Genomic DNA, 13,994 nt, shown 5'->3' on the forward strand with positions numbered 1-13,994 from the left:
ATTGAACGGCTACATATAGACGTGTATTAGATGGTGAAAATGGGTCTAGGCTAAAACAAGGTTGAATTTGGGCTGTCAGTGAAAAGTAATTAGACGTCTAACCACAGCCCAAGAATAGACCAAATACACAGCTTTTAAATGACTATATATCTATAAAGAATAGTGGCTAAAGGATGTTTTTACTCAAAAAAAAAAAACAGGTTCTCAAATGGTAATGCGTCCAAACAAATTAAATATGTATAAGATTTTTATTAAGAAAAAGGATTACAACGTAGACAACTTAAGATAATACAACATGATGAAAATGTAAAGGAATTATTGCTAAAATATTATAAATACAAAACAGTTCATATATATATATATGAAAATACAAACAATTTTAACAACCAGCGGTAATAAAAACATAAATAATGATAAAATAAATGGGTTGGCTACATCCAAATCTAGATCTTCATCTACGCTGCTACACAGTCTCTCGGGTAAATGGGATCCATAATTGTTGAATATGTAAGAATATGAATATAAGTAAACATTATAATTTGACTATGTTGACTGTTTTCCCATAAGACATGACTATCATCAAATGCTTTTAAATGAATGAAATAAATTTCTAATTATCATTCTAATGAAGGTAAAAAAAAATCATTTATAACGTTTTTAAGTATTTATTACTGACCCATTTATCTCTATGGAAAATATAAAGATACTTGAACAGGACACATGTTTTAGCCATGTTGCATTAGAAGAACCAAATAGAGAAAGCTGTGTGTGGTGAATGTAAGTGTTCTGTTGTCTTTGCTGACTGTATGCTGGAGAATTTGCAATAAATATTTAGTGCCAAAAGTCAAAAACTCATATTTTCATATCATAATGATCTAGTGAGTAAAATATGTGTGGTTGTCCTTGTTTTATGTTCACCCCTTCTGAATTCAAATAATATAATGTAAGAGTTCTTAAGGGCACGAGGAAATCCGTGGGTATCATGGAGTAACGTTAAGTTACACTTGCATGCAGCATGTTAAGCTAACCACAACGTGCCTTACTCTACCGCTGAAATGTCACGGTTCCTACACGCTAACAAATAATTTAGATAAATTATGAAGACATGTCAAACAAAGACACAGATACTTACAAGACCAAAGTAAATGTCTTTTCGCTTCCGGTGTTTCCAGTAAACTCTCGCCCGTTGCTCGCTGAAAGGCCGAAATCGTAATGTATCCCTCGTTTAAAAATGGCGGATGTCTTTATCACGAGATCTAGCCATCCCTGATGTCTACTAACTTTCAAGTCTTGCGTTGCCAGTAGTCATGTGTCAGCAGGGCTACAGCAGCCATCTAGCGGTTGAAAATAGTAATAGCATTTTGTTTTAAATTAAAATGAAAGTTAATGTAGTTAATGTTACAGCGAAAATAAAGATAATTTAAATGTTTCAAACGTTTACTTGCAGTTGATGAAGTGATATCACGCACCTCAACAGCTGCATGGATGAAAGGGCAAAAACCCCATTTTTAATCGTTTTTGACTTTTTTGACTAAAAGTGGGCTTCAAACAGCCGGTCTGTCTACGAGCTAAATCGTGTCTACGCACAGGCTGCACCTAAATCATGTGCAGGAAATGAAACAAAAAACTTTGTAATCACTGTAGACCTTGCTTAAATAATGGAATATCATACAAATTGCAAGTTATTTTGGCAAAGACGTCATGTAACCACTTGTAAAGTTATTATGGCTAGAAGTGGGTTACTCAAAGCCGGACTAAATCAGGTCTATAGTAAACCTAGACGGTGAAATGACGGCTGTTGTTTGCTGGGTACTTAGGGTTGACAAACTCTGAACGCCTACACTGGAGTAAAACGGTACTACGGTGAATAAGATGTTGGTTAGTTGAGTCGGTGTCAAATCCAACACTGTGGCAGCCAACAAATCCAGGTTAAGATAAATTTGTAATTATCTTAACAGTGCTCTTGTTGCAATTCTGTATTTAGTATTTAATGGGCTCTTCTTTTATGTGTAATATGATTAAAATTAGGGCCGGGCACGTTAACACATTCATTAATTAATGCCAACAATTATTCTATCGCACGTTAACGCAGTTTTCATTAGCCTATTATTATTATTATTTATTATTTGAAAGTCCGTTGCTCTCTGGCTCTGACAAACCCCGGGTCACAGGAGGGGTGGGATGTTGATCAGCCTGCAAATATGTTTTGTCCCCCTCACTTTTCTCTGGCGATGTCGGAGTTGCCTCATAGCCGGTGTGGTTTACTATGAGTGACTACTCAATCAATCACACACTCCGCATCAGACGTAGCCTGAATAAACGGTTGAAAGACAGACAAAAATCATGTAGGTCTGTAGCGAACATGTGACACAACGCAAAGGTGGTGCTTAAAAGTTAAGGGAGAAAAAAAAGAGTTCACTGGAGGCAGGTGCAGCAAAGAGCCTCAATATTTCTGACTTTTCTTTTGTGCTGCTGTTATTACAGCCTACCTGAAGACAGCAGTGAGGACGACTGCAGCAGGGTGGCAGGTAACTTGTTAAAAGTAACGAAAATCTGCTAAATAAATAAAATAGCCCAAGTCATCGGCACCTTTTCACGTTCCTTCTTTTAAAACTGTTGCCTACTTTTACTCTTTACCCCACTATTTTCTTTGGGCCAGTAATCTACTTTTAATTTCGCTATATATTCTATTCATAACTCCATAACTTAACCAGTCTGTAATCTGCATTAAGCTTCATTAACAGAAATGATCGGAGTTATGCAGATCAGTGGGCGCTTCTCACGGCACAGAGCTGGGCGGATGCAAACATTTAGAAAATCAGGCAAACACCTTTTCAGTTTAAGGCTTTATTGTTCTACTGATACAAATGAATCCAGTAAGCGCTCACCACGGCACTGGTGGCCGTGTTGGAAATCAGCCTGCGTCGCTCTTTAACAAGCCGGCAAGTGAAACACTTACTAATGCTGTGTTTAAAAGGGTCTTTAGTCTCTGCAGAGCAATGTAGACTACACACTGCAACATGTAGGCCTATGTCTGATGATCACTGGATTGATTCTGATATATCAACAGTATCCTGTTGTTGAAAAGAGCATCACTTTATTTTGTTCTTCACATCTGTTGCTATTTGTTTTAAAACGATGTCCGACGGTGAGTCCATAAACAGAATGTCGCTGGTGAAACAAATTTTTCACTCAGCAGCTACCAGCTATTATTTAATCAGGAAACAAACACTTTTGAAATGCAGAGAAAGAGAGAGAGAGAGAGAGAGAGAGAGAGAGAGAGAGAAAATATTGGTGGATAAAACAGTCCTGTTGGCTTTATGCATGTGGCACAGCTATATAGGTTTACCCTGATTCAATAACGAGCTGCTCCCATATACCTGCCACAATACAATTCTTTAGCTTGTAAAGATTATATTCACAGATGCCTGTGTTATTGTAAAGCAAGTGCTTGGTTGGCTATGTCAATCAACAAACAAAGCAAATTGCATTCCCTAGAAACAACCATGTTGCACAGCAGATGAAATATATTATTAAATATACTTTTACTTGAGTAGGTTTGTCATTTCCTTATGGGAGTAATTGTACTTTTTCTAGAGTAAAGAGTTTAAGTACTCCACCCGCCACTGGCCAGCAGCACCGGTGATACAGGGCTGACATGGTGAACATGAGACAGACAGCGGAGATGAGGGCACAACAGCACAACAGAGTCAAAGCTAACACAGTCCAAAGCAGCAGTGTGTGTGTGTGTCGCTGCTACATGTCCATAAACAATTTAATAGTAGTTAAAATGTTCACACAGAATCGAGCATCCTGCAGTATTTTAAGAGGAAGAGGACAGAGGTCATTGGATTTAGCTGTATATGTTCACCTGTTATGATGTTCTGGTCGTGGCTCTGGACTCTAATTTGTTTTACCAAGCTAGATAAAAGGTAAATTCCCTGGCAGTGGCAAATAGCTTTGGTTTTATATTGGATTTGATTAGATTAATGTTTAGATTGTTGAGATTTACAAGAAATATTTTATTGCTACTGTGTAACGGGAATACTGCTGGGAAAAAGCACCTGATTTGTTTAAAGAGGTGGTATTATGGTTTTTGGCTTTTCCCTTCTCCTTTATTGAGTTATTTACCATTTTTGTGCATGTTATAGGTTTGCAAAGTGAAAAAGCCCAAAGTGAGTTCCCATCTCCCACAGAAAACTCTGAACTGACTGAAAACAGCTCGTTTGTCGTCCAGCCGCTTTGTGACTTCACAGGGATGAAAGCTAAATGCGCCTCATATAACGCTCGCCGAGCGGCTACTCCGACACGCCCTCAGAAACAGCGAGCTGCAGCACACAGCTCTCCTCTCCCTTCCAAACACTAGCTACCCTCCAGGCAGTCAGTGGACATAAAGTTGTTCCTGTGATGTAGAGACAGAGCTCAGTTAAAACTTTATGGATACAGATTAATAACTCACCGCTCTGAAACTCTCGCTCCAGTCCATGTTGCCAAGCTGGTCGGGAACACGTACGGCTGAACCCGAGCTGTTTACCGGCTTCTCGCTGACCCGCCCTTCTCTGCTTCTGATTGGCTAATAGTCCTTAACTAGGAACTGAGCATGTGCAACTCCCAACAAAGATCATTTAGAGACGAGATGTATCACTCCACAGCTAAAACGAAGCCTTCAACACAGGGTGAAAAGAGGAGCTGCAGCAATGTGCAGTATGACAAAAATATAACCATGTAAACCTGCTCTGGTACAACCTCTGAATGAGATTATGAACCTGAAAACGAGCAGAATACCACCTCTTTAAAGTGTTTGCAAAGCACATGTTATTACACTTTTGTGTATGTAGCAGAACATTTCAATTAAAAGTGCGCATTACACTACTTTAGAATTCATTATTCAGTTTTGTGCATAACAATGTGATTAATCGCAATTAAAAGTTTTAATTGTTGCCCAGCACTAATTAAGATGTAAAGGTACAACTGTTTATTAGGTCCACTGTAATAAAACCAGCCAGGATCCTGAGGAGAGGGGGAATAATCCGAGAGACAAACCATTTCCAAGATTAAAGTGGTAAATTTAAGGGGGGAAATTATCATGAATATTCTCTAAAATTATAGTCAAACATTTACGAGAGAAACTCAATGAACTTTTATTTTTTTTCAAGGAACCACATCGCTTCACTTTGCAAGGCATCACATATCACATAAATTAGTCATCTAAATATGCAGAAACATTTAGGTGTCTGTTTGGGCTACATCTCATGAATTGGCCTGTTAATTAAGATCTTCTCCCTAAATCACAGCTCGGCTGCAGGGCTGCCTGTATAAACTGCTGTCGTGTTCAGAATAACGTCATTTCAGCTGCAGCCCCGTGGAACAAGTTAGGATGTTGTGTATTAATAGTTCTCATTAACACGGAGTACAAATGTGAACAACAGATGTTATGTGATACAGAGTTTAGTCTGTTTTAGTTATTGTATTTACATTTAGCTGACGCTTTTATCCAAAGTGACTTACAACAGCTATATATGTCAGAGGTCGTACGCCTCTGGAGCAACGAGGGGTTAAGTGTCTTGCTCAGGGACACAATGGTGGACGTGTCACAGTGGGGATTTGAAAGCAGGTCTCTCACACCAAAGGCATGTGTCTTATCCACTGCTCCATCACCACCCAAATATGGCCTTTTAATAATCTGTCAGCTGTAGTGGCAGCTGTAGGAAAAGCTGTAGGAAATTACAGCATCATCAGCAAACATGTCGTCTGTTTTGTTTTGGTTGTTTTTTCTTTTACAACTTATCAGGATATCACATGACCAAGATAACTGATCATTTTCACAGATGAGACCTGAAGCAGCAGAAGTTTGGTTTAGTCTGATCAAACCAACATGTCGGTACCTTCAGTGAAAAACAAATAAAAAAAAAGGTGTTGCCCACAGTGTGCACTGTAGAGTTGGAGGCGCTGGCAGCTGCAAGATAAAACACATTCCGCACACAGACCCACAAGCACACGTGTGGTTTCTTTGCTCAGGCCAATAATTTCCTTCTTGTTCTACATTTCCTGAAATCTTACTTCAGCAATTTACTGGTTTGATGTCACTGAAGGACTGTAGTTTGCACCATCTCATCTACGTCCGCAGTTTTAAAATAAACTAAACCATAAAAAAAGATCAAATCTTGACATTGTTAGAGCTGTTCTGACCTGGTCTTGTTTTTCATGTATTGTGCATTGTTGTTGTAATCTGTGCATTAATATTCTAAATGAAGTGACTACAAAATATCCTGGAAACTAAAAAATAAAAAACAAAACAACAGATACAATTTACAACCAGTCATCTATCAGTCTCTTTGTTAAGAACTTTAGATATAAAAAACTGTTTACTGGGACATTCAGTCCAACTCTTGTGTGTTACAGCAGCTCTCTTCCTGTTTCCTGTATAGGTATGTTCACAGGTTACCATCAGCAGCTCTCAGCAGATGCAAACTTTGCACCAAAGATGAAGGACATATTTCCAAAATTTGCTCTCAAACAACTCAGCACATACATCGCAATCGTTGTGGTTTTTATTTACAATGTTGTGCTCGGCAAGGATTTGCAGTGCTCGTGCGGACAGCAAACTCTTGTTTGCAGTTTATACATGATGCTGCCATTTTTCATTTTGTTTGTTTTACAACTCTGGACGGACAAGAAATTCCAGATAGCCTGGAAATATACATGTGCCTGTACCTGGACATGTAGATTTAACAAAGAATGCTGTAACAAGTGTTGCCATCGGATCTGTTGTTGTTGTTACTGCTGTACATGCTGTATTAACTATACAAAAAGACTTTGTAAAGTTTTTTGCATTTTCTTGCATCACATTATGAAGGCAGTTTTCATCGGTCTGCTGTGGGTTGCATCCGTGTTAATCGATGGAGACTGGTATGTTTGCTGTTGGAACGATCAGTCTAAACAGCAGAAACAGTTAGCCTGCAAAGCCGAGACTGACATGACAGCAATGGAACGAAAAATCATCGCTGAACTGAAGGACTGGTCCTGGGTGAGTTTTGCTTGCTTTATACACATCATGCCAGTCAGTCTGTTATTCTATCATTTTACTGTGGCGTTATTTTATCCATAAGATCAGCCTCAGTTTTATCTGCACACAGTACCTTGGTAATGAGGTTGTAATAATTTCATTTCATTCGTTATCATTTTGAAATCATGAGGTCATTTTCTCAAGATGAAGTTATAATAAGATGTTGTTTTGATGAAAGTTGTCTTGATTAAACTTTAATTTTATGACGTCATTCAACCAGTCTTAATTTAGAGAGTGCAGTGGCAACTTCACAGGAGAGTGTATATACAGTGTGAGTACAGAAATTTCTGATTAGGTTGATTTAATTCAGGCTCTGTTGAGAATATTTCTTAGGTGTCTTAATTGATGTAACAGGGAAAGGTAAGACAGGTCTAGCTGAGAGTAATTTAGCTGACCCCATAAGTTCTTGACATTATAGATTTATGTATTTCTCACACGTACTTGTCCTTGTCAGGAAGACAACAATAGACTAATTAGTTAGAGACAGTAGCTCAGACGTCAGGCTCGCAGATATCAGTGTTCTCTGGGAATCTTAAGGTTAAGAACTACAAGAACTCACTGGCTCCACAGATACAACTCATGGATAGTGAGAGATTCCAAAATAACAAAGCATTGGAGTCTAAACATCAGGTAGATAGTTGTTCCAGGTGAAAGGTGACCTACAGAAACCTACAGGCACTAGGGCGAAGACAGAAACGGACCACAAGATGTTCTCCTTCAGATTTTGTGTTGGCATTTGACGTGTTCACATGTTGTGTGCTGACACTGCGTCTCCTCGGCCGGGCTCAATAAACCACGCTATGTTAAGTCTTCATCAGTCTCCGAAACTTCTACGCACCTGAACCTGGCTCACAGTATCATTTCAACAGGCTCTAATTTTGTGATTGAAGATGTTTGTCGTGCTCAGCGTGCACAGGATGTGGTGGTGTGGTTAGTGGGCTCATAGCTGGTGGTTTTGTTATTCTGAGACGTAAACCTGCTTTCTGTTTCTGTGGTGATAATATAACCACTTTTGTTGCCTCTTTTGCAGGTTATTGGCATCTCTCTACTCTTTGGTGCCCTTTTCTTGGCTGCATTAATGTCATCGTTTGGAAGGATAAAATGCGGTGAGGATTCGGCGTGCTGCAACAGAAAAAATCTATATTACAAAGTGATCTTGGAAGAGGAGAAAGATGTGCTGAGAGAGATTTTGACAAAAACAGCGAAAGAAAAGTTGGCTGAAGATTTCGGGAACAAAATACGTGGCAAACAGTGGGAAGGCTGTTTTGATGTGGCTAAAGATCTGATTAAAGCAGAAGAAAACCAGGTAAATACTCAACACCTGTTGGATGCATGCTAAGCTTTATGTGTCCTTATCTCATCCAAAAGAGTCCAGGAGTCCATACTTTGTCATTTGAACATAGTCGATAGGGATTTGGTTTGGCGAGCTCACCTAAAACAAAAACTAGACACATCCCATACAGGGAGAGTTGTAATAATAATAATAATAATAATAATTAATTGTTGTGAAACTGTTGCAGTTTGGTTAGGTTTCTGCACCAAAACTAATTAGGTACGGTAAGTAAAGTAAGTAAAGTGAAACTAATAAAGAACTCAAAGTTGATGATTGGTTTCAAACAGGAAACGAAATCCTGTAACAACATAGCAGAAGCGAAGTTTTCAGCAGCTGTCTTATTCAAATTCTGAAAAGTATATGCTGTAGTGAAACAAAAATTGTTTTATTTATAGATCACTTTTAATACAAAACTACATTTGTTACGCGGTGGGCAGCAACAGAACACAGGGGGAACACTGACACAGAAGAAAACTAAAGAGAGAGAATAGATAATAACATTTATTATACACATTTATGTTGCTTTAATTCTTTTCATTTTCATTGTGTTTTCTTTGCAGGAGAATGAGCTGGAAATGACAGAGGTGAATACATCCACACATGTCTGTATCAAAACAAACATGTAAATAATACATGGTTAACAGCAGAAGAAAATGTTTTGATGTCTGGTTCCACTGTGAAATGATGTTAGCCAACGTATCAGCTCCCAAACAAACTGAAGGGTTGAGGCACATAAGGGTACACCAGCAATCCTTTCTAATCTAGTCTAATTAACAGCAGCCCACATAAATACACAAAAGCTTCTTATAAAAACAAAGAATCTCACACATCTCAAGATATTCGCCTGCTGCACATCCTGCAGAATGGAACCACACTAGCATATGAAGCTTCATCACCAAGGGACAAACAGAGGCAGCAGGATGACCTCAGTGATTCACTGATGACAGCAGTTACAGGCAGGGAAGCAGGTTCAGGTGACAGAAGCTGGAGAGCAAAAACACAAGGCAGGACAGAAACACAGCAAGTAGAACAAACTGAGAAAGGAACAAAGCATCCGGGCTGGTAAATACTGAGTGACTGATGAGGAAAGAGAGAACAGGTGAAAAGGTGAATCAGGAATTCTGGTGAAAAAGTCTGAGGTGGATGGAAGGATGGAGGAACAGAGATGGGAAAGAGGGACAGAGAGCCAAACTGTGACAGCCATGACTTTACTTCATGATGTTCACCCTGTCAACAGGTGCGCGGGAAGACATTTTGGCTTAGGGCTGCTGCACAGTAGAAATGCACGCATGACACCACTGTGTGTGAGCACGCTCTTACACACTTTCCTTCAACACAGAGTCGTTACAAGCATGGTTGTATGAGGTCATCGAGCTCCGGACCTCCGTAATTATGTGTATGTATAAATAAAATCATCCGAATAAAAACCACTGATAACACCATCCATCCATCGTCAACCGGGGTGAGTGCGGGTGGATGATTTGTGCATTCATGAACCGATCCGCCCATCACACCAATGTAGCTCCTATAATTGTAACAAAACAGTGCAAACAGCTTCTGACGTCAAATTATTAACATCAAGAGCATCTCTGCATTCAACCAGGGACAGGAGATCTGGCCCACTGCGGACAGTCAGGTGATCGTTTCCTCTGGCTGAAGTCTGCAATGCCAGTAGGGGGGGGGGGGCATGGGTCCATGATGATAGAGAAATATACATTTAGCTGATGCTTTTATCCAAAGCAACTTATTATTGCTATACTGTATATGTCAGAGGTCACACACCTCTGGAGTGAAAAGGGGTTAGGTGTCTTGCTCAGGGACACGTTGGTGAATGGGTCACACTGGAATTGAACCTGAGTCTCTCACACCAAAGGCATGTGTGTTAGTCACTGCGCCATCACCACCACCACCCAGTAGGGAGCAAAGGTCCACCTGGTCTGCACATGTAATTTCCACACTGTGTTCATCCCTGTCAATAGGGGGTGCTGCAGCACCCTTGACTGTCAATAAATATATATAATCCTTGTTCATGATGCCTGGCTGTAACGTCCTCCTCTCATGTTGTCGCCCTGCAGCTGTTCTTGTCTGTTCTTTGTTGGTCATGGTGCTGTTGTTAGGTCATGGTGGAAGTCCTCCCTCCCTGATCTCTCTGAGCTCAGCTTGGTGTGTCATTATGAGGAGAGACAGGATTAAAACATTCACACCAAATATTACCTCTGTACTTATTCTGTGATCTGTTCCAGGTGAGACTCTGACAGATGTTCTGTTTGACAGAGGAGGAGCCAGGTCCATCAAGCGACCCATAAATGCTGGCAGACTTTGATGGTTTACACAACAAAGTGTTGAGAAATTCTACTGAGCTTTAATCTGTAACTGAACTGTTTATCAGGGACGCAGCTGCAGCTTCTTTGCTTTTCTGATTCATACTGACCTTTTTAATATTATAGTTTTATATTTTCTGTGTTCAGCCTTCAGAGTTCTGTTGAAGTTAATCTGATGCTGTAAATAAATGTTGACATTAGGAGGATGGTGGTGAGGCCAAGAATGAGTTCTCCTGATGCTCCTTAAACTAAACTACCCTGAAAGGACCAGGTCTGAAGGACGGAGAGATTCAGAGACTGAAAAGATGGAACTCTGCTCTGAGCACTGAGGAGAGCTTCCTGTTGCAGAAACTCCTGTCTGTGAAACCAGCTGTTTAATGTTGACCTGAAGAAAAAAAGAGAACTTCACCTTCCTGTTTGCTCTGTTGTGTTTGACTTTGTATCAACCTGTTAATCAGTTTTACTATGTTTATTATTATAGATGTAGTTAAGTTTGTTGGTCATTAACCAGGTTCAGCTGTCTGGACGTAGGAACAGTAAGATAAGAATAACTTTTGTGCTTTTACTTAATAAAACTAAATAGATCGTTTTGATCTATTGAAAGACATTTTTCTCCTTTTCTGCTTCTTCAGCTGAGCCTCAGGTTTCTTCAGCAGCTCTTCAGTGAGGCCCCTCATATTCTACAGTTCTCTAATAAAGACAGAAATGCTGATCTGCGTCCCTGAAGAGAGCGACGAGCATTAAAGGCGTCAGTAGGCAGAGTTTCCTCTAATTCTCTATCAGATACTAAAAGCTTTAGGAGGAGAGAGACCTCTGACACATGCTGACCCCCCAGGCCTTTGTTACCACACTGTTGGTTTCATTATATTAATGAAGTGAGGATTTAAAGAGCTCAGAGTGAAGACTAAAGAACTGGATCTGACTCAAGCCAAGAAGGAGGACAGAAAGTGTGCTGTAACCCCAAACTGTGAGGAGGTCAGGCTGCCTGCTGGGACAATAAGGACAATTATTAGATTATTTCTTTCCAGCAGCGTCTTAATTTCATTCTTAAATTGTCACTGGTAAATTCAAAAGTCTTTAAAATTGGAGCAGGAAGCATTTTGACCAGTTGTGGAGATTAAATGCATCAATGATCAGTCTCCACTGACTTTACTCTGGATGTGAGCACATATTACTTTGACCTGAGAACACGACATTTAACTTTTACATACAATGCCTATAAAAAGTATGCACCCCCCTTGGATTTTTCACCCTTTTGTTTCTTTTATACATGAAATCATCAATATAATTTGGCTTTTTGACAAGAATTTAATATCAAAGTGAAATCAGATTTTTACAAACTAATGTCGATTAATTAAAAATATGTAAGGTAAAGCAGATGATAAATATTCACCCCCTTCAGGTCAGTATATAGTAGATGCACCTTTGGCTGCAGTTCCAGCACAGAGTCTGTGTGCATATGTTTCAATCAGGCAGGCACATCTGGACACTGCAATTTTTCTCCCGTCAGGTTGCTCTGGGATCGGGCGTCCAGCCCCAAATTCTGGATTGGATTGAGATCTGGGCTTTGACTTGGCCGCTCCAGAACATTCACCTTGTTGTCTTTGCACCATTTCTGTGGAGCTTCGGCTGGATGCTGGGGGTCGTTGTCTTGCTGGAAAATAAATCTTCTCCCAAGTTGTAGTTCTCTTGCAGACTGAGTCAGATGATGTGCAGTGTTTGGTGTTCGCCAAACACAGCGTCTAGTCTGATGGCCAAAAGCTCAACTTTTGTCTGCTCAGACCAAAGAACCTTCTTCCAGTTGACCTTGGAGTCCTGCACATGCCTTTGGGCGAATTCCACGTGAGATTTCATATGAGCTTAGTTCAACAGCGGCTTTCTCTTTGCCTTCACTCTCCCATCCAGCTTCAGCTGGTGAGGAACCCGGGCAACATGTTCAGTCTCTCCCCTCTGAGCCACTGAAGCTTTTAACTCCTTCCGAGTGCTCGTAGGTGTCTTGGTGGCCTCCCTCAGAAGACTGGTGAGGGAGCCAAATAATATCATTAAAATTTGCTACCCTTTCTAAATTCTTCTCTTTATTTCAATCCATTCCATATTTTCTCACCAAGACGTTCTTTAAAAAGCTAGATGGTCTTTGTAACAGATAGTGATTTGCTAAATTGTTGATAGTCTTATTTCATCTTTTATTTTGAACAGTAAAACACCTAGGATCCGGAAACTATTCCTACAAAGGCCCGAGATGCAGGGCTGCATGGCTCTTCCCAATTTGTTTAAATATTATTGTGCTGCAAATATCAAAAGCCTCTTGTCCTGGCTCCGGGATACATCCATCCCAGACATCCCTGCCTGATTTTGCTTTCTGCTCACCCGCTAGCCCTGCCAGAACCCCATAGTGCTACACTGATCCCAGTTTAGGAAACATCATGGACTGGTCTCCATGTCTGTCCATGCCCCAGTCGTAGCCAATCATTTGTTCCCAGCTTCCCTCTTCGACAATGCATTTGATCAATGGTTCAAAAAGGGGGTTTTGAATACTAGGATGTTGCATAAAGGAGACATTTTAATGTCATTTGACCAAATTCAGCATGAGTTTTCTCTTTCATATCATCATGAGCGTGAGGGGATAATATCCACTTCACACAGTTATATTTGATATGGAAGGCTCCTCACTGTCAATAAGAAAGGAGAACTGGGTGAGGGATCTGGGGACTGTCAGAACCGCTCATCAATGGGCCAAGATGAGAGAATTCATTCTTTATCTATGTGTGCGAGACATGGTCGTATTCAATTCAAGATTGTACATCGGCTCTATATGTCTAAGCTCAAGCTCTCCAGAAAAATCCATGTTTGTGACATTTTGGTCATGGCCAAGTCTGGCAGCATGCTCGTCCGCTATTTTTGGGGTCTACTCAGAGATCACAGGTTTGGCTGTTCGACCCATAGACTGTATATGAGAAATGGACGTAGTCATGGTGATGTCACCCGTTGGTTTGTGGACAGCCGTTTTGGAGCCTTGACTTTGGCCGCCATGTTTTGCAACCAGGAAGTGTCCAGAAGTGACGATACGGCGGAGATAGCGGCCGTGTGCGGAGCTAGCTAGCTTGCTTAGCTAGGTGCATCTGTAATTCACGTTAACTGTCATTTTAACAGAGCTGATCATTTTGTCTAGAGAACAACAGGCTTAAAACTAAATGTACTCACCAGAGAAAGTGAACAGCCGACTGCTAATGAGCTTTTTCAACAGAAAATTTTTTCACAATATTCATTGAGTGGA

General features: G+C 40.3%; 1 protein-coding gene across 1 annotated transcript; it reads left to right on the forward strand.

Annotated features, from left to right (window-relative positions):
• The first annotated feature begins 6,449 nt into the window (after positions 1-6,449).
• Positions 6,450-11,327, forward strand: LOC119905554. Its single transcript, XM_038722704.1, has 4 exons — positions 6,450-7,027; positions 8,097-8,372; positions 8,960-8,983; positions 10,643-11,327. The coding sequence occupies exons 1-4, from the start codon at positions 6,485-6,487 to the stop codon at positions 10,652-10,654; spliced, it is 855 nt and encodes a 284-aa protein (XP_038578632.1). The 5' UTR covers positions 6,450-6,484; the 3' UTR covers positions 10,655-11,327.
• Positions 11,328-13,994: the final 2,667 nt, after the last annotated feature.

Source organism: Micropterus salmoides, unplaced genomic scaffold, assembly GCF_014851395.1.
Source record: "Micropterus salmoides isolate LMB-PRFRI ecotype aquatic unplaced genomic scaffold, ASM1485139v1 Ms_hic_scaffold_16, whole genome shotgun sequence".
Lineage (NCBI taxonomy): Eukaryota > Metazoa > Chordata > Actinopteri > Centrarchiformes > Centrarchidae > Micropterus > Micropterus salmoides.